The sequence below is a fragment of the Amia ocellicauda genome, chromosome 5, assembly GCF_036373705.1.
Source record: "Amia ocellicauda isolate fAmiCal2 chromosome 5, fAmiCal2.hap1, whole genome shotgun sequence".
In the NCBI taxonomy this organism is placed as follows: Eukaryota; Metazoa; Chordata; class Actinopteri; order Amiiformes; family Amiidae; genus Amia; species Amia ocellicauda.
The window spans coordinates 35,414,154-35,436,655 of NC_089854.1; the positions used below are offsets into that span (position 1 = coordinate 35,414,154).

Consider the following 22,502-nt stretch of genomic DNA (forward strand, 5'->3'; position numbering starts at 1 on the left):
TATACCGAAAGGAACCATTTTATTTGTTACAATATTGCACATGGTTACAGTTATTTATGATCACTGGTTTATGTTGCTTTATCCAAGAATTAACTAACAATTTTAACTGATGCGGTAATGAGTTCCATAAAAGTGTGGCTTTAATTGCAACAGTGGTCTGTCCAAACAATGTTTTACATCTATCAACAGTACTACTTTTGTCTTGTAATATTTCCACATGATGCAGAAATAGCAGTGGAGCAAGACCATTTAAGCAAATTACAATACAATACATAAAAAGTGATTAAGTTTTAAGATTGAAGTTTTTAGTATTTATTTATTTATTTGTATCTTATCACTAACTTACTACAATTGGATAGAGAGCTGAAATTGAGTAATATATTAATACTTATCACAATCATAATATCAATAAATCAGTCAATCAATCTATCTCATATAGTGCCCTTGGCAAGGTTGCCACAGAGCGCTTCTCAGAATAAAATAATTGAACAGTAATACAAAATGTACAAATAAAACATTAGGCACAATGGGAAAAACAAATACTATTATGTATAATAGATAATACTTTTAATATGCAATAAATAATTTAGTCTCTCCCAGTGCATTGCCAATTTATAGGTTTAGTCTAACTTTTACATCAGATGTAAAAGATCCCAGTGCTGTAACGTGTTGTGTTTCAGTTACCGTTCGAGTGTTACCCCGAACCTTTTCACATCACACATGAATCACGCATGGAGCTGTGAAGATGTCACGCCATATATTTATTCATCCCTTGTTGGAGGTGCCTGGTTTTACTTTTTGGCTGAACAGACCGAGGCCGTATTTGGCTTTGAAGTTGTGTAATGAAAGAGAAACTACAGGAGCATTAGTGGCCGTTTCTCCAGTTTCCCCTTTGTGTAAATACAGTGAAAATGAGCCCAGCTGCTACTTTAATACGAGGGATGGGATCCACAAAAACTCCATTTGCACTGCCTTTTCTGTTTTAATACCACGCAGCTTTATTGGCATTAGAATGTATGACTGAAGGGTCTGTGATTGATTTGCAACTTGCCTTTTAATGCATAGCGTTATAATTAATAGGCTTTACTGTCTAGCCTGCATGCTACTGTGTTACAGTAGGGGTGGGCAGCTCCAGACTTTGAAAGGCCAGGGCTCCTGAAGGAGTTACAGGCACCATTCATTAGCAACTGATTAACACCTGGAATAGACTGGTGAATTGATTTTTTTCTCCTAATAATGACTAATTAATAATGACTAAGTAATGAATTGCCGAGGTGGAAGGAAACCCAGAAACAGCTACAGTCCTCGAGGTCTGGAACTGCCCAGAGCTGTTAGAAAATATAGAAATCTAAAGGTGTGTATTAAGCTGTGTATAGTTGTGTATTCTGTGTTGTTCTTCAGGCCAACAATCGCTTTGTTTAGAACCCTGGATAGCCGCTTTACAATTTAAAACGCCTGCTGAAGCACTTCACCTGCAGCACGCGGTCTGTATTAGAAGCATTACAAAGCTACTCTAGAAGGACAGGATTAGTTGAAAGCAAATAATCTGACAAACTGAATTAAAACCTAAAGAGGCTTATCCCTCCACTCTCTTGAAGAGATTTAAAGCTATCTGGAAGGATTACACAGATCCACATCACCCTACTGTATTTCAAATAATATAAGCACAGCGATAATTACCTCTGCAGTATAAGTGCACTACCTTTTAAGCATTTTTTAAAAACCAGTTTTCTATGCTGGTATATTGGGTGTTCTTCCCCAGACTTAATTTACATCTTGTATTTTTTACCCAAATTTATAAAATATGAATAAATGTTTCAAAAATTACGTATCAATATTAAAACTGCAAGTTTTCCACATGTAAATCCAAGTAGTTTTTTTTTTTTTGTTCGTTTAGTTGGCAGTGTTGGAAAACTGCTATGACTGACTTTAATATCATTATATATATCTATATATCTATATCTATATATATACATACATACATACATACATACAACACACACACACATACTGTATATATCACAAAACTAAATGTATTACCTAGATGTTTTAAATGACCAGCTCAGCGTTTGAACAATAATTCACAAAAATAATCGCAAAATGTCCTTTAAATAGGTGGATCATACCAGGTACAAATAGATCTTTCATCATCAAAACATATTTAATTGTATTGTAAATGGATTTTGGGCACAGCTTCCAAAACACTATAGTATATATACAAAAATGGAATTCTGGACATTTCATTGGAGTCTGTAAAATATGTATGCTTTACTGGTTTCATTTTTTTTTATGAATTCAGAAAAAAAATGTTCAGAAAAGCCCATAAGTGCAAATGTTTTCAGGAAAGACATTCTTGCTTGTTAAATATTGCTATTATTAAATATAAGCATCATCAGCAATGCAATACATGTGCTGCTCTGTGAATATTGGGCCACATGAAGAGACCCTTCCTTCAGCACTCACAGAACTGGGACCTTTATCTTCTGCACTGCCCTGGAATTTAACAACAGGAAATTCACAGCAGTTTTCTTATATCATTGGTATCTCCAAATTTCTGTGTCACAGTAAGTATCAAACCTTGCAAAACAACCCAAATGGAGGCTTTCCTGTATGAAAACTACACATTTTGTGTGCATAAAATGTCCACATTGCATTCAAAAACATGGTTCCATTTTGCATCACTCATGGATGTAGTGACTTGGTAATTGTGACATCTGTGCAACTCTGGTGCCAGGTATTTTCTATGTTATTATGAATTGTGCATCTTTATCAGTAATATCAGTATTTTAAGTCTGATATATACACACAAAAAGCCAAAATATAAATATATAAAGTACTCCAAATACACAAAATATCTACTGTAAACAGGAGGCGAGATATTGAATTACCTTAATGCATTATTTAATAGGCTATCAATTGTTTCCATTATTGGTCTCTGTGCACACAAAAATACTTCAATACTAAATCAAGTTTGGTAGAAGAATACCAAAACCCGCATAAAAACTGATAATAAATTCAGATCTTATCTATATACAAAATATATACTTTGTTTTGTTGTAAAATACTGTTCAAAACATGAATATTGTACAAAGTTGTATCACCATAAAATACAAATATGTATAAAAATATAAACAGACCTTAGAAATACTTCAGGCATTTATCATAAGTTAAGAATTTGGCATAGACTTATTGCTTAGGACAGCATTTCAAATGCACGAAACTCAGTGAGGTATGTATGTACAGTACATAAACTGTAACAAATAGCGCTGTATATATATATATATATATATATATATAAAATAGATTCAAGAAAATACAGCTTTGACACAAAGTACTAAATTAAGGCATCTGTGGTACACATAGACATCAAAATAACACTGCTTATGATAAACGAGCCTCTGAAAGAGTAAATGCACTTCAATGTATATTGGAGGAAAGCATTCCTAGCTGTTTAATTTAGGAAATGAAACCTTTTGTAGACTTCACAAGTGTGTGCAACATATTTTCCTTTGTCTGCAGCTGTTTTATTCATTTTTGGCAAGACGTCAGGTCCCATTGGTTTTCACTCTTTCACCGTCTGCCATTCTCTAACCACTAGAGTTCCACAGCAGCCCATCTTGATCTCATAAAGCCAAGAAAGGCGTCATGTGTCTTTGGTCATTCCCATCTCAGCCAATGGGAAAGCAAAGCGAATGTACTTCTTGGCCTGATCTGGAGGGAAAGCGGGGAGCCTCTGTCTGAGGAGCAGACTTGATCTTACTGGGGCTCTGCACTCGGACGTCTCCTTTGATTCGTGCAGATCCTGCCGAGAAGGATTTCAGAATAAACTTGATTTATAGGGCCTTTGACATGATACGGTGAGTTCAAAATTGACTGAAAGTCTTGAAGTCCTGGTAGCTTGCTGGGACTGCTCACATTTTTCCTAGAGTGTCTGGAGAGCTTCATTTTTCTGTGAAGGGGTGCATCTGAAAATGTCAGCTTCCCTACCTGCAAAAATAAAACATCTCTTAATCCTTAAAGACTTTTAGAGTCACTATACTGCATCCTCATCATCAATCAAAAGTCGCACTTTATTATTATTATGTTTTTAAAGTGTAACATGGTATCCATTACAAATCCCTACGGTAGCAATAAAAATAACATTATGGTGATGCATTAGAAATACATTAGAAGTGTATTAATAACATTATAATAGTAGTTGTCTTGGATTTGAATTCCTGGAACTGGATTCACGGATTCAATTCACATCATTGAAAAAACTAAATAAAAGATGAACCTGTATGCACACAGTTTTCAGTTCAACACAGGTGAGTTCAGTGCTGTAAAAAACAAGGTCAAATAAACACAGGCACTGTGGGCTCCATTCACACAGAGTGAACGTCTGTGGCCAGGTGAGAGAAGCAGTGTGTAGCTGAACTAGGTCCTAGCTGCTTATTTATTGATCGGTGCTATTGATAGAAGTGATATTTGTCTTTAAGGCCCAATGACGTTCGTGGACTGTGTGTGTCCATGCCTGAGTGCTGAACCATTGTATTGCAAAGTAAATGATTTTTCGTTGGGCTCAATGCAGCAGGCTCTGGAAACTTGATGAATACAGACGGACTGATCAGCTGCATGATCCAACAGGCTTAACTGAGATTTCTGGTTTCAAATGATTTATGATTTCATCCATTAGCTGTATTGTGTTTGAATCAATTAACCACAGCTGAATGGAATATAAACCCACACTGAAGTCCCATGCCGCTCAGATCAAATCACATTTTGCATTTGGAGTTCCTACCACTTCAGAAAAACCTTAATTGCCATCTGCAAATAATCTAAAGCCACACTATCAGTAATTACTCATTAAATAACAACTAAAATACTCAGGACTCTTGTTAGGGAGGTTTGCAAACCTCTGATACAATTAAAAAAAGTTTTCTTGTAAAGGGTAACAAAACCTGGTGCAGATGTGTGGGCATACAGGCTTTGCCTGCTTATGTATTTTAGCAGCAGTGTTTGAGCCCATGTTGCACATCAGCACTGGTGCTGAACTCGGGCTCAATTCTATGGGTGTATCCTCATTAGCATATAACTATTTTGCCTCACCTCCAGTTGGCTAATGAAACCCAAGTGGCAAGATAGTACACTACGGCACATTTAAAGATATACAAACAGCACATTTTTAATTATTCACAACAGATGGCTATTGGAGCAAAACAGACACACTGCACACCTCGAGAGTTCCTGTGAAAAAATACTGTGATAAGTGTGGGATACTTTTAACATAACTATTCCGTACACACTTTTCAGGATACGTTGGTCTTCAGAATATGGTCTGCATGTAAAACAGTGATGGGTGGGCTTTTATGCATCAATGCCAAATTACTCTAGTGTCTCCGCCCACACATGTCAGATCTGGGCGCCCATCCTGACAGAAGTTATTTTTTTTAGCATCTGCATTTGTGTTGTGCGAACATTGCCAACCAGGGGCTTTGATCTCTGTTCCGCAGACGCACAAACCACAGTCAGCAATTACTAACGGAAATCCCAACGATAACCGCCAAAGATATATTTCAAAAGATGTCTTCGTATGGGTGGATTATTACCTCATGGAAGTGACATGCACATCTTCCCTGCAGGAACTCCTTGTAGCGGCCCATCGTAATACTGAAGGTATCGATGACTTCATAGCCATATTGCTTGGCAGCAATAAGAATTTTCTCATTTTCTTGATAAAGGTCTTGTACTCCATCCTGTAACCACAAATCAGCCAGTCCATGCAACAGACATTATTGCCATGCAACAAAATCAAAATGAGATCTGCAAGATTCATATTCAAAATCGACCATTCACCAGATATTTTTTTTTTAAATTATGCAGTCAGATTTATAAATAACTATAATAACATAATAGTTATGACATAAGTGTTTCGAGCCAATGTCCCACAGTGGCTGTAAAGTCTGGTTCAAACTGGTCCCAAAAGTCAAAGGCCACCAGAGACACAGATGTCCTAATAATATTCTATATATTTAATCTATGCTATTTATTTTTGAAATTAGCGGTCTAAGTACATTTTGTCATTGGCGTATCCATCCTTCCCATGTAAAACACTGACAAACATCAGAGCTGAACAAACATACCAGAGCAAGAGAGCGCACCCCATCCACGGGCAGGTGAAAGCCCATGCCGAGCGACTTGATCACAACGAGGATGTTCAGAAGGTCCTCCCTGGTGATGAAGACAAAAAATAAGAAAGAAAGAAAGAAAGAAAGAAAGAAAGAAAGAAAGAAAGAAAGAAAACCTGAATGGCAATTACTGATCCATTAGAATTTTACAGGGAGGTTTATCACATGCATTTATGGAGCAACTGCTTGCAATTACAGCTTTCAACTACTGCTTAATTGAGACATGAAAAGTTCTATGACATCTTTAAACAATTAGATATATAATGACCTTATGGAGGAATTTTCATTTCAATATTTTGTAAAGATGTGCCATTTTGGTTCCATGTGTTTATGTAAATAAAAATTAAACACTAAATTAGGCTTCAATCTACAGATAGGGCTCTAAAAAACAATGGGAAGAAATGTGACTATGCCGCTGTGGCTTTATATGTCATCATCATGAGTTACACAAACATGACACTTCCATGGCAGAGACTGATATTGCCCTGGGATGTTGAGTTTCCAGCCATTGTATGATGTTTACAACATGAACAAATGTAACTGAAGTGCAAAATAAATACAATTATCTATTGATTTAAACAGATTAACAATTCAACCAACACTAACATTGTAAACTGTGCATTTTAGTTCTTTTGCACACACACACTCACACACACATATTACAAAACCAGCAGTTTGGACATATTACAAAAACCTTTATTACCGATCTATAAATCTACTTACCATATGATCAATTAAATTAATTAAACACTTGTGCAGTAACACTTTTCCAAACATCATTATGTGTCAGCTGCAGTGGCACAGCTTCTACTGCAGGCAGATGAAATGAGACCATTTTCTGCAGTTTTTGAAGAGATCATTCGTAGTTATAGGAAACTTGTCATAAACCATTTTCATGAGATGAGATCTGTCTGTTTTACAATTCAAACCAAAAGCAAACAACTGGTTCTCTTTTTAATTTTTTTTATTTTGTCCAAGCTACTTCTTTCTTTATAGTCCAGCCACTTTATTGTGGGTTAAAGTCCAGCCACTTTAAGCTTCAACTGTCAGACATGAATAACAATTACAGCACTGTACGTAATCACATGTGGGTTTCAAATTGATTTCTTCTCTCGGATTATGATTGCTTACTTTGACGAAGTTTGCATGTGTCTTTGATTCCACAGAACTATAGAGCTATATTGGGATATTTTTTTCTAATGCTGAATAAAAAGTAAAGTTAATAAGGAGGACATAATGCTTTGATTAAATTAGCTGCTGCAAGCCTGTGAAATCTACCATATTCATTAGACTGTCTTTCAGCATAGGGAAGAGTGTGTATAACAATGTGCTATGTACATAGGAGTGCCCTATTTTAAAATAACAGGCAAAAACAGAACTTCACCAAGCATGAAGATAACTTGAAATAACTTATTCCACCAAAACATAAGATGTGTGTTTGCTTACTCTCCATTAGGAGGTGTTCTGCTCCACTTGCTGAAAACCTGGAGATATGTAACGGTAATAAAAGCACTATTACATAAAACCAAAGCAGAGGGACCTCAGGATCTATTTTGTATTGATTAAATTTCTTATACCTGGATTTGGCGATTTTCTTTCATCAAGCATGATGTTTACAAATCTCTCTCATCTGGCCATCTGATTACCCTGACTTCAAGACACGCCAACTGCTAAATTCACATCCTGTCATGTTTTAAATTACTTCCACATGGAAAGCTATCTATTTGAGCAAAGTGGAAGTAGTCTTTTTTTAGGACCCTGGTCAGATACATTACCTTTTCAGGACCTGGTGTATGATCTGTAGGTGACTGGTGCTGAGCCACTGCACTCCTCCCACCACCAGCACCGTCTGCTCTGAGTCCTCCAATGGACGGGATCTGAGAGAGAGAGCGAGAGGAGAGGAGAGGACATGACTGTACAAGAACATACGCTTACACATTTTTTAATCTCAGTGCATCTTCCAGTTTGTTCCCTTCTTGAACCGCATTAATGAGCAAGTGCTGTTGCAGACACTGTTTTAATGTTATCTGCAACATTTGTAGTTTATATCAAATTTTTTGTTTTACAAGCATGTTTATGAATTGTTGCCAGTGTCAAAGGCACACAAATTAAAGGGTCTGTTGGATTCAATAATCCAAGCCTTTTCCTCCAAAGTGCATTTTTCCTGTTTTCTAACATTTTCCAAAAAGTTAAATGCAGCAAAAGCAGTGAAAAGCAGGGTACCTCTGAATAAGTTGCCGTAATGCATTTTCAAATGTGGGTCTTTGGTCTTTACTCAGCCAGAACTGAGGGTAGTAGGAGTAGCTGATCAGAGTCTTTCCTTTGTTCACATTGTGGTAGACTATAGTGTCATGTGCTTTGTCCCAATCGCCCAGAGTCTCGTTCACATGTTCCAAGAGGTAGTACATCATGCCTCGATTGGTGGAATCCCCAATAAAGAGAACCTAGCAGACACAGAGCAAATAATTTACATCTCAATTCTGATTAAAAAAAAAAAACCATTTGTCCCTCACTTGCAGTTAGATTGATTAAACAATTTGCATTAGAATACATAATGAGAGATTTTATTAACACATTTAACAGCAGCATCATCAAGCTTGATCTTGTCTGCACAAAGTCTAAAAGAACAACCTTAGCCCTATAAAATGTGTAAAATGAATCAGAACATCTTCATTTCATTCATATTCATTGTGTGTGTGTATAAATGGTACATTTGCACCAAATTTAAATGGCTTGGCAATTGTCTAGATAATGATACTCCAACACATCTGCAGCAGACCTCTCATCGCACTCGCTGCTCTCAGTGAATTCTTCTTCCATTTCACATTTGCCCAGTTCTCTATATTCCTCCCCCTTCAGCCCTGTAACTCTCCAGTGTGTTTCAACATCTGCAACGTCCTCTCCCCCATTATATGTGGTCGGATGTTTTGCCCTGAGGAGAGCTCCAGGAAAGACCCTCCTAGAGACACTGATTACAATACGAAAACGCAAGAGACTTTTGGGTCTTGAAACAGCATCAAATAATTTCTCAAACACTGGGCTGACCTTTTCCACAACTGCGGTCCACCCATGTCCTGACTCATAAGAATCTGTCCTGACACCCCAAAAGTTAAGAGGCAACCAAACATTATTAATTATTCAGACCCTTCTTTTGTTTTGTTGTTTGAATCAGTTCATATACTGTATGAAATGTACTTTATCATTTTTTTTCCTTCACTTGACTATGTGGATGAAAAGTAAGAGACCTTCAGATTAACTAAAGTATGTTAAAATGTGCTTTCCCAGCAGCTGTCATTCACATTGCTTTTCTTCGGGGAAATATTCCAAGACTATAAATAACACCAAAAAATTACATAAAAAATTATGCATTTTATACACACCAATTACTGCTTCACAGCTGCTTTCAAACAATCTCCTGCAGAGAATGTGTTATACTTTTCGTCTGAAATGTAGATAGTTTATGGCATTTGAGAACCACACCAAAACCATAACTTTTATTGACTAAAAGTCCCCCTTTATAGGTTTAAAATGTAATTCCTAAGTGAAGCTAAATGGAGGCTTGGCTACCTTGCCTGCTCACTATATTGCTTAAAGGTTTAAGAAACATTTTGCAAAGCAATTAAAAAGTTCTGCCTTAGTGACTCCTAATAGAGTATGGGATGGGTTGTGTGTCCCGTGAACTAGAATACATTGTACAGCAGAGCTGGATCTACACTTTAAGAGGACTACTGTTGCCCATACACCCACCACTTGGTCTCCAACCACTGTGCAGTGCACTACTGTAGGAGCCCCCGGGTGATGACCTGCTCAGACAAAACAGGGTGTGGGATGCTGGGATCATCTCTCTCATCACAGCTGTCAAGATGCTAAGACACAATGAGGAGTATCTTCTTGTGCCATATTTTGGGCTGACTAGAATCCCATGAAACCAATCTGTGAAAAACCCAATCTGGGCCAACCATTAAGAATGGCTCACAAGAATTTAACTGTACAGTCACAGTACAATTTTTTTTGATTTATTGAAATGCTTGTATATCACCCCAACCCCACCCCAGCCCAGCAAGATACTGCATTTTCATATCCTAGGAATAATAAAGGAAGACTTAATTCAATTTACAGCAAGTGAAATCCTGCCAAATTAAGTCATGTCTTGGTGTAATCCATGCCAATCTCATTCTCATTCAAACAGTAGTCAGCTCAGGTTTTTACCGTCTCGTACAACAGATTTGAGCAAGAGAAGGATCCTTACGTGACATATCCACCACTGTGCTACTCTGCTGTTGCACTTGAAATTTACACTCATGACAAGAATGACAGCAACCTCACAAGACCACACAAGATGACAATTTAAAACACAGGTTTAAAGGATAAGCTAGATCAAAGAAATGGGTCTTACTACATCTCTCCCTATATACCAGGTATAGATATTTGTGTTGCTGCAATACAATATGGTGCAAGAAATAGGAAGGTCATAGGAATATGGTTTTAACAGCTTTCAACAAACTTTTAATTTGTCCTTCTGTCTATTGACCCCCCATCTCGGAATTGTGCAACCTTAACCAGTGTAGTGGGTCACACACTACAACATGCACCATTAAACCCTTATGACAGTTCCCCACTTTGTGATATTTCCTGACACTTGGTCACTCTGTCCATTCAAAAGCCTCCATGGTTAAACCTAAGGCACAGATGAGATTCATGTGGAAAGTATCAAGTCCTTGACATTCAGTTCCCCCCCGTTGTTTGGCATTGAACACCCAGCATGTATCATTCACCAGTGATGCAGCGGCCTACACTCTTAACTCTTCTTCCTCACCTTGTGGGTGGAGAGCTTGCAGCATGCTGGACTGTTTAGATGTGACCGTACTCGAACGGCGCTCGTCTGCATTTGATTTGCTTTGTCGTTTAAATCCGATCTCATAAATGACGGGAGCCCATAAATCAGACGCCCCAAGATCAACACAATGCTGCCGTCAGCCTCAATGTGCATTTAATTCCCTACACGTCCTCTTGTCCAGCTGGTTTCTCGTCAGAGTGGAATCATTATTCCCAAGATGCATCATAAAACATGAGAGAACCAGAGGGCCACTGGGGGCTCTTTTGGACTCGTAGTTAAAGACAGGCAGGGGCCTTCTCGTTGCAGCCCTGTTATTATGCACAATAAACGACATCTGAGTCAAAAACAACATTGTGTCACTTCTCCCTGATTGTTCCTTTCAAAATAATTCCTAGGTTTTTAAAAGTTCAAACAAGTATGAATGCTGTTCTGATCTGGACTGTGGAGGAGTAAGCTGAATGCTGAATAACCCAGAATTATTTTCCCTCCATAATTTGAAGCGGCAGACATGCTTTGTGCTCGCCCTTTAATGTTAGTATAAGCAGCTGGCATGAAGTACAGGGTTTGTTGACATTAACATACCGACTTGAGTGATTCCCGTTATGACACAGGTGTGCATTCAGGTTTCAAAACATCCATCAAATACCACATTATTTCAGAGCACAATCTGAAACTGTTTAGCGAACCATATGGAACATCAAGAGTAATTTGTCAGGGGGCACAGAAAGAGAGATGCTATACATGAAAAATGCTATACATCTTCAGATACTACAGAATCTTTACCTATTGATTTCCAAGATAAAATAACAAGGACAATATAGGTTATAATTCCATCACAATAATCCTCCAATCTATGAACATTGAGACTAGCGTGAAACAGAACCATAGGTACAATTGGGTATATATATGTTCACGTACATCTCTGTTGGTATAAATATAAGCACTCTACCGCAAAACGGCAACTTTAACCAAGCGCTTATATTTAACAAAGAATCACCTCATATTAGAAATAATTTAAAAGACAAATGTACTGTACATGCATCAAGGAACACACACTGCACAGAAAGACTCTTTGTTGAGTCTGTTTTGGCATTAAGGTAGAAGAAACAATCCCTTTGGTGCAGATTGCTTTATTTGCAGCCAGTCAGTCAGCCCTTTGTGCTAGCGAGAGGCATGCCTGTGAGAGTAACGTGTGTGTGTGTAAAGGGGGCCGTTCCCTGGAGTGGCCCTGCTCTTACCTTTCTCTCTCTCATGCACGCTTGCAGCTGGGGCCAGTCTAGCAGGGGGTGGTAGCAGTGGTCAGGTTGCCAGGTAACCTCCCTCCAATCACAGGTTCTGTTGTCGGAGCAGCTAAGGCAAGGAACGATCCAGCGGCCTGCAGACAAAGAAAACCTTAGTTCAGGAAAAGATTTATCAGAAAACATAAACAACAACAACTTTATTCCTTGTTTCTTAGGACTGAGCCTTAAGCCATGGACACCCAGAGATGTATCCTCTCCTACAAGAGTCTCTGATATCCTGGAGGAGTTTTTGGTTCTCTCTACTCTGTGCCTAATGGTTCTGCTTTTCTTTTTTCTGCTCCTCTCTTTTCTGCATGCATTCCTTCCCAATGCCGTTCCCCTTTATCTGCATGACGTGGACAGACGTTTTTCTGGTGTAAAATCCGTAGCATGGAAGCACAAACAGGTGTAGGAACAGGTGTAGGAACATCTTTCATGTGGCTCGTGCAAAATGTCTCGTGAAGAATTAAAACACACGAGGATACCGTACCACTGAACACCCCCCACCCCCCGGCTAAGATCAGACCCTGGCAAGCCAGTGGCGCTGTTGCAGTATTTTCAAGCTGTGATAAAGGATCTGCCTTCCAACTGAAAGCATGATCTCACTTGACATAACAGCGATTGCACAAACAGCATGTATCAATGCCCTCCTAATGGGGTGCAAGTGCATTCAAAGGTAGCACATAGAGCAGCCCCAGGAAGCAGCAGAACGGACTGTGTTGGACTAACCTCTCGCATCCCCAGAGAGACAGGGAGCTCGACCCCCAGACTCTCCTGAAGGCTGGGGGGTGGGGACTGGTGCCAAGCCGCAGGACTCTGAGGGTTGTATGATCAGTCCACAGTCCTGCACCAAAACAAAATAAAATTATTATTATTAACCTCATCATTATCTGTTTTAATCTACTTAAACAAATCATTCTGGCCACAGCAGTCCACTGGGATGGCACATCTTTGTCAGCAGAGGAGCACAGATGGTGTATTGGGATTACAACAGACCACTGCGGTTAAAAAGGAGGTTCCTGCACAACCTACCGCCCTTTTCTTGTATTTATAGACTTGAATATTCTTTCATTTTGTTCTGCCAATGCCTCACTATGGATCCACTTTATGTAATTAACATGTGCCATTACATATGCATACTTATAATCTTATTTTTTCAAATTAAAAATCACTAAAAATGATAATCATGAAACCTCAAAGAGGTGATGGAATCTATCAGTTACCCATGATTCTGGGGTTTGTATAGCCCACTGTAGTACATATTGAGGTTATGGTTTGGCATTAGTAAAAGGCCATCTGAGAATAATTATATATCTATTGACAAATTGAACAGCTCTGCAGACAGTATAACATTGTACTGATGAATGAAAACATCTATTTAAATTACAAATGAGTTTCTCTGAAATGGCAAAATTAATGTAGAGGGGTTTTGTTTGTCACGTGATAATTAAAGAGAGTAATTTCTGCACTCCCATCTGCAGGGTGCTGCACAGCATGGGGCTTTTCATCATTGATCATAAACTCTGCACAGCTTGACACGGTGTATAAAACACGTGAACGCCGTTGTTAACACTTCCGCCAAACACTCATGAGACTTCTATACCTGCATGTGTTCAGTAAGCTTACCCTGCCTGCAACGTCTTGCAGCCAACTGAAACAAGTGCATGGACTCGGGCAAAACTAATCTTTACCTAAGTGTCCCTGTTTCAAGTAAATTCATTATCACTGGAACAAAATTTAAAAATGAATAAAAACTGCATTGGCTAAAAGGAAATCTATAAATTTCTCTGTTCACTATTTAAACACCTTATTTCTGCTGCTAAACTGGCCTGGTGTGCCTCTGACTCCGGCACTGAGAGCCACAGTAAACCAATCACAGCAGTCTTTATTTCACTTCTTACAGGCGGTGAGAACAGCACAAAGTCACCGGGAGGAAAGGAGATGGTTGCCAACAGTTCGTAAAACCCATGGTAAAAAGCACATAAGGAGAGAACCTTTAGTGACCCATCCTCAAGGATGCAAACAATGTGTGGCCCGGTTTTACTAAGGAACAGTTTGAAGCGGAGTGGAAAAAAAAAGTTTACACCAGGTTCTTCTGCAGGAACTGGCAGTTAAGAGCACACAAGGCTAGTCACAGCATTCTCCCTTCAACTCCAAAGGGAATAAGTGAAATAGCACATTACTGAATGAGCACAACATTAAGAAACGAAGCGGCTTTCTTTCCATTTTTTCTTTCTCTTTGAAACTCTTGGCAAGAGCCCTCCAAAAATCTGCCCCTCATCCCTCTGTGTTTAGCAGGTCTCAAAAGTGTCTTCCTGGCACCAAGCCCTCTCAGTGTAATGTTAGATGTACAGGTCAGACAAACCCAACAAGAGGAATGACAGTGAGATTCTCTAGTGTCAAAATGCTATGGCCACTTGGAGCCTCCTGGTCTGGACATACTAAAGAGCTATTTGGCGGCATTACTTAAACTAGCACCCAGCCCTGAAAGACTCCGCCATGCAGCACAACAATTTGCACAGGGCTTCACACCACAGCGCCAAATTCCTGACTGATCCGTGACTGCTGTCAACAAAGTGCAACAAGACAACTTAACAGGGATTTTCTTGTTCATACTTGTGCACACTGTATATTGTATAAACATAGGATCGCTTTTGATTTCAGGAATATATATATAAATCAGTTGTTGCCAACGGAAATGTTTCAGCACACTGTTTATTGTAATTATTCACCTGGATCAAAATTACGCACCCATCCCCCTTCACAATAAAATAAAGTAACGATAAAATAATTAGAAATGCTTAGTAGTACACTTTTGTTTATCTTTATTAAAATACAAGCTAGGTTTTAAATCAGAGGTAATTCTCAAAATCTATTTATTTAGTGTCAGAATTCAACTAAATAAAAATGCATGGTGATTTCTTTTTTAAAAGAGTACAATTTAAAACAAGAGAATTAAAGTTAAAACGCTCCAATGAGAATATTGTGTTCACTTAAGGTCACCACACTACAGGACAACACTGCTGCCCTAGATACAAGAAAGGAAAGAAACCAGTCTAAATCATAGTCACTTTCCCTCCAATTAAAGGAATTTAATGTTTTTGTTTTTAATCCCAGAACAGATAATTAGTTAAACATTAGTTGAGGACTTGATGTAGGTATTCAAAATCAGGACAGATATTAGTCATGCCAATCAGAGGACATCCTCAAGATCAACAAGAATACAAGGACCTGGAGACGCAAATGGAGACACAATGTACTGGCATTTAGGACAGAAAATAGCAGATGACTCATCACTCCAACAGCTATGATAACCTCAGACCAACGTTGTCAAATTGTTGAAGCCATAAAATACAATGCAGATATATATTTAAATATACATATTTTCTGCATAGGGCAGCAGTGTGGAGTAATGGATAGGACTCAGAGGGTCGTTTATTTTTTATAACCAAGTATTCATAAACAAAGCTTCAGTCCCCCCTCCACCCCCCATCCCCTGTGTACTGATCCAAGTCATATGAACAATTTTACTTAATCTGCCTTGTAAAACGGTATGAATGGGAACAATGCAAGTTTAGTCTACATCAAATTTGTACTGATTTCAAAAGACACCTTCAAACATATTTTGTTTCAATGTTCCACTTTTCACATTGACTCATGACTGATAGTGCTAACCATATACTACACAAACCCAGCTCTGACTGAAGTTATTACACAGCTTTCCTGTGAATGGGCTGAATTATTCAATGCAGAGTGTGCGTTTGGTTAAATATAAGGTTCTTGTGAAATGTTTCCCAACTTAACAGCTTTAAATTAGCCCATGCAGTCACGCACAGGGACTATACATGACTGATATAAGCTGATATAAGATGATGGCCAGAATAAAGACATAAGGAAGGTAGAGGGATGAGAAACACAAAATCCAAATGGATTTATAAAAATATAAAGTATTAATCCAGGATTCACCAAATAAATAGAAGATGCAGCTTTAAAAGGTTCCCCTGCTTCTAAATTGTTAATAACGTCCTTTAAAAAGACTGGTTGGCCTTATATTGGAGACATCAATAAGAAGTAACGAATGTTCCAACTGGGCTGTATACTGTGGAGCGGACTGTGCTGATTAAATCCTTCGCCTGGACAGCTGGAGCATGAAGAACATGACAGACTGAAGCTGGAACGCAAAACTCCCACCAACAGTTCTGAGAAAGCCCTGTGCATTCACTCTCCCTGCTGTGAAACACAGTGGGAGCTACATTTTCACTGGCCCAACATCACAATGCAGACTAATTTTTCGAATGAAATGACTGAATGTGCTTGTTGAAAGCAACTACTCTACTGCAAAAAGCAGCAAATGATCATATTTCAGTAAGTTTCCTCTGCTGCAGTCGAATCTTGTTCAATGCAGATTATAGTAATTGAAAAACATTCTACAAAGTACCACTTCAATGTACACACACACAAAAGGCCTGTAATAATGCAATCCCAATTAAATAATCTTATATTATTGCAGTTTTTATTACTTTATATTAGTTACACATATGATCAAAGAGCCTTTCACAATGTTTTGTTTGAATTCAGTTTACAGAAAATTGAGTGTTCAACAGAGGAGCAATTCTACTTGACTTCAAAAACTTAGTTGCTTAGAAGTTATACTTCACAATTTTCTGCTTTCTTTTCCTCACCAATAAAGAGCAACAAAGGTATTGGGCTTTGTAAAAACCCTCAGATAATAATTTACCTCAGGAAAGGAGTTAACTGGTTTGGTTGTTACTTAATGGTACAAACAATTTAAAGACAATTATTCTTGATATAAATTAATGCAAGATAAGTGCAGAATTATCTAGTCTATCCTTCATTCAACATGTTATTGAAAAGCTGACTATATGTAAAATACATTCTATATAACACGCCTTGCACTGAGATGCAGACATGCTTCCATGTCTAGAGTAGCAGAAAGTTTTCAGATAATTTCCATAGTTTCAGTTCCCCCCCCAATTATCTTCACACAAACACATAGCACTCATCTCTAGGTACCACTGTTGTGGTTACCAGTACCGTTTGGTAACAATGGAGGCCAAACACTGTCCTGAAAAACATTTGATTGACACGTGAGAAAGGGACACTGCAGAACTGAAGGTCAATGGGGGTTTCTGTGGAAACTTAGCGTGGGGTGGAATTAAAACAAGCATGTGGGCCCTGGAGACTTTGGAAACCAGAAATAATAGAAAAAGCACAACTCGTAGGCCTCAGTTCGTCAGTTTGTGGACAGCTTGGATTTGCAGTAGCAGTCCCTTAACTCCTTGACAATACAGCAATTCACATCACTTTCAGTCCAGCAGACTGGAGTTAACGATTTTTCGTCTGGGCCGCTGGGCCTTGTGCACTCTTGCCCCATGCCTGTGGACTCTGTTCCCAAAGCCACTGGAAGAATGCTGCATCATCCGAGTGGCGATGAGCCGAGATGCATTAGCATAATTGGCGATTACAAAATTTAGGAGTAGAAAAATATTTAAAAATAGGCAATTCCACATTTTTTTAAATTACTAACCAGGCCTCAAGAGCAGTATTCATATTAAAATCTCCAAACAAGTCACAAAAGGAGAAGGCCTCTCTAACCATCAGGCACTGTCGTTTCCTCAGTGGTTGAATCCCTCAACAATTAGCAGATGACACGGCTCGTCTCGAACGTCATGTGATCCCAGGACAGTTTTTTTTAATACCTTTTTATGCGTCTGTGAGAGAACTTGCAGTAAAGCATGTGATGAAGAAATTGGGTGATTCACAGAAGTGTCAATTTCAAAACATTGCTCTCTCAGCCCAGCCCAACACAGATCACAAACCCCTGAGCTTCATATTCACACAGCCCAGCCTCCATGCTTCTTCAGTTACATCTCTGAGAAAAAGCAAATCTAAGCACGGGGTGGAGGATTGACAAATACATTATATCTGCACAGTATTTGAACATACTCACGGACTACAAGAGTCCCGCCTTTTGGTATAACAGAGTAATTTTAAACTGAAGTTCACGCATGGATATTATATTTTTTTCCTAGCAAAATTATGCATGTTAATGTAGACGGACACCTGTAGACAGTGAGAATCCCTGCAAGCAGGAGGGTGGCGACATTGCAAATTTGTGGTAAGTGGACAGACCTATTTTTTGTTCCACTGCCACTACAACTAAATTCATAATTACATTCATAGATAGATAATAAAAACAGATTCCATCATTTGTCAAAACTGCTGATTGGGGCATCCTTGTAAAAAACTGACATAATTAGCAGTTATAGCACTTAATAGTTAGTTCCTGGGACAGACAGCCACATCAGTAGCAGACAGCACAGTGGGCTGAGAAATGCACAGGGGATTTAGACAGAAAGAAAGCACATCTAACACTCAGAACCTGAGGAACTCCTTCTATTACATTTAGTTTTCTCCGATTCTTCTTTGGGATTTTTCAGAAAATATTGAAACAAAGCAGAATTTGTCCTATTCATCACTTCAGTCCTATAACCTACACTTCCAAGGCCGTTCAAGGTGTATTACCCTTCTAAAGGATTGTTACCATCATTGAGTTGTAAATCAGTGTTGTAGGTTTAACTTTTAAGGAGAGGATAAAATAGACCAATAAATCAATATTAAAAAAACAGGAGGTGGAACATTTTCGAGTTACAGTTGCCACATTTGGAAATTTAACTGAATAGATCGCACTGTGAGCTGGGGAAGAGTTCAGAAAGCAGACCCACCACTCTTTCTATATCAATATGTAGGCGGGATGTGTGTGTACTATGCTGGATGAAATAGTAACCAACTCAAGGAACAGTTCCGGCCCTGTAAGTGAAGCGTACACCTTCACTGAACAGCCCTTGGGGTTAGAAGAGCCTTTTTCAACAAGTTTCTCGTGCTATGCTGCTGACCACCAGGAGAGGCACAGCACATCGGAGAGGAGATCACCCTGTGTATTTGAACTTGCACTGCTCCTCGCTGCACTGGGAGCAGTATAAAGGCCATGTTACTGTTGGAACACAAAAACTGGCTTGACAAAAACTCACATGCATTTTAATAAACGCAAAAAATCAGGAATATGACATTTAGAAATTATAACAAAGAAAAGAGTGCATCAGGCCCCATCTTTTCCATATTGAGTTCGTTACATTGCTCTCTCCTTCTGTGACATTGTTCGAGCAGTAAATTGAACCAGATCTGTCACTGTGAGGTTCTAAATAGCTGAAGACTCAGATGCTTTCTAGATGTATAATAAAAAATATCAAATGTTGTACTAGTACTTCAAATAACTATAGGTACCTTTTAATGAAGTTTTTACTATCCATGTCTAGTGCTGCTGCTGACCGTACCTGACCGAGAGAGATGTGAAGGAGGACATTATGTGGTTTGATTGATTACCGACAAACGTTTAATATCTGAGGAGTATTTATAAAACAAAATGTGCTACCTTAGCATCAGTTATAATTTGAAAAGTACTAATTTGTAAGAGAGAGATGAGGTGAGATAAATGTTGGGCTTTTTTGAAAAGTATTGTTGTGAAAACTCAAAGGGCCTGTACTTATTTTCCAGTGTAAAATAACTACAGATATTGTTATCATGAATTTATATACCGGTATATATTGTATTTATGGAAATACTGCAGATATGGTTTATTAACTGTGAAAATCTGTTTAATATGTTACATGTTTCTTGTATCTTTGAAGAAACATGTGTGATACAGCCGATGGTTACCAAAAAAACAGACATCTGTAAGTAGCAGATGTGTTGCCCTTTTTCTTTGGGGGTAACTTCCACTTCTACGAGATTATGTAGCAGGAAACAGACTTACAGCTGTGACTGAAGCTGTAGCGAAAACGGAAAGGTCTGACAAATTCACATAAGTACAGCTTTTTTCAAGGGATTAATTTATCGGGGAAAAAATTGGACTGAATAAGATAGGAGGTTGACGTAACTGATCACCTTCTAGTTCATTTACCAGCAGCATACATTGTGATATAATTGACACACTTACACTGAGGAAAAAGTGATATTGTTACTCAATATTCTTTTGAGTCTTATGAATGCACACCAGAATTGTTTTTGGCAGCAGCATCTGCTACTGTAGAGAAATATTCCTGATTCGAATTCATTGGATGTGAAGGATTGACTTCACATGATCATTATTATGTGATCATTATCAAAGGCTAAGGTACTCCCATTGGAGTTGTATGTGCTGTGTTCAGTTTAATCTCTTCAGACACATCTTAGATATTGAACATATCAACCGTGACGTTCAAAGTCTTTCTAATTAAAAAGCATATTGATGAATTAAATAACTGCTTTAAAACTAATTTGGTTTACAAAAGGTTAACTTGCTTGTTCTAAGTTAAGGGTCACGTAGTGGAGTAATAATTATAATGATTAAAGTATCTGTCACATTTAAAACCAATCTTATTTTACAGACTGACAATTAAAACATAATAATAATTGAGAATACAGTGTAAGAATCCTTTTGGAACAGCATGCAATTTCAAAACATTCTTACAAAGGACTATTGCAACATTCAGCAAAAAAGATTTCACCATAGAAGGAAGCACATGTTTACTGATGAACTGAAGAATGAATAAACAGCCCTCAGCATTCCTTGCAGGCTTACTTGAGTTAAACTGACCTTGAAAAATAAGATAACATGCTCATTAAGGCTAGGGGTAAAAGCATGTTTAATATTACTCTTATATACATGGGCATTATATTCTAGAACAAGAATACCATTACATGGTCTCCTTCGGTCATATGTATAAAACAGAGGACGGAAATCTGCTGTCATGTAAATGCTGTCAAACATGTCTTAATACCCAGAGCCTGTTAGAATCAAACAAACTAAAAACAAATTTACCACCTATAAGATAAAAAAATCAGAGAAGGTAATTCAGTCTTGTCTTAATAACCCCCCATTCCCTTATAAAAAGTTGTGAAAAAGTGCTTCCTATTGTCCATCTTAAACACAGTAATTTCATTGAGAAGTGGTGAGAAACCGGAGCCCCCAAAGAAAACCCACGATGACCACGGGGAGAACAGGCAAACTCCACACAAGCAGACACCAAAGGCCAGTCAGATGTGCAGTACTCCAATTCATTTAATCACTAAAGTGTTTCTGTGGCTATGGCACTTCTAATACAAATACAAATGCACAAATAAAAAATTATTACACACACTCACCTAAAGGATTATTAGGAACACCTGTTCAATTTCTCATTAATGCAATTATCTAACAAACCAATCACATGGCAGTTGCTTCAATGCATTTAGGGGTGTGGTCCTGGTCAAGACAATCTCCTGAACTCCAAACTGAATGTCTGAATGGGAAAGAAAGGTGATTTAAGCAATTTTGAGCGTGGCATGGTTGTTGGTGCCAGACGGGCCGGTCTGAGTATTTCACAATCTGCTCAGTTACTGGGATTTTCACGCACAACCATTTCTAGGGTTTACAAAGAATGGTGTGAAAAGGGAAAAACATCCAGTATGCGGCAGTCCTGTGGGCGAAAATGCCTTGTTGATGCTAGAGGTCAGAGGAGAATGGGCCGACTGATTCAAGCTGATAGAAGAGCAACTTTGACTGAAATAACCACTCGTTACAACCGAGGTCTGCAGCAAAGCATTTGTGAAGCCACAACACGTACAACCTTGAGGCGGATGGGCTACAACAGCAGAAGACCCCACCGGGTACCACTCATCTCCACTACAAATAGGAAAAAGAGGCTACAATTTGCACAAGCTCACCAAAATTGGACAGTTGAAGACTGGAAAAATGTTGCCTGGTCTGATGAGTCTCGATTTCTGTCGAGACATTCAGATGGTAGAGTCAGAATTTGGCGTAAACAGAATGAGAACATGGATCCATCATGCCTTGTTACCACTGTGCAGGCTGGTGGTGGTGGTGTAATGGTGTGGGGGATGTTTTCTTGGCACACTTTAGGTCCCTTAGTGCCAATTGGGCATCGTTTAAATGCCACGGCCTACCTGAGCATTGTTTCTGACCATGTCCATCCCTTTATGACCACCATGTACCCATCCTCTGATGGCTACTTCCAGCAGGATAATGCACCATGTCACAAAGGTCCAATCATTTCAAATTGGTTTCTTGAACATGACAATGAGTTCACTGTAATAAACTGGCCCCCACAGTCACCAGATCTCAACCCAATAGAGCATCTTTGGGATGTGGTGGAACGG

General features: G+C 38.6%; 1 protein-coding gene across 1 annotated transcript in view; it reads right to left on the reverse strand.

Moving 5' to 3' along the window:
* cped1 (cadherin-like and PC-esterase domain containing 1) overlaps window positions 1-22,502 on the reverse strand; it is a 58,652-nt gene continuing 36,150 nt past the window's right edge. Inside the window, exons 16-22 of the mRNA XM_066704948.1 lie at window positions 13,014-13,128; window positions 12,243-12,379; window positions 8,391-8,611; window positions 7,943-8,044; window positions 6,123-6,210; window positions 5,589-5,735; window positions 1-3,987 (exon numbers count right to left, since the gene is read on the reverse strand). Coding sequence (XP_066561045.1) covers window positions 3,757-3,987; window positions 5,589-5,735; window positions 6,123-6,210; window positions 7,943-8,044; window positions 8,391-8,611; window positions 12,243-12,379; window positions 13,014-13,128 — 1,041 coding nt within the window. The 3' untranslated portion in view covers window positions 1-3,756. The remainder of the gene's footprint in view (window positions 3,988-5,588; window positions 5,736-6,122; window positions 6,211-7,942; window positions 8,045-8,390; window positions 8,612-12,242; window positions 12,380-13,013; window positions 13,129-22,502) is intronic.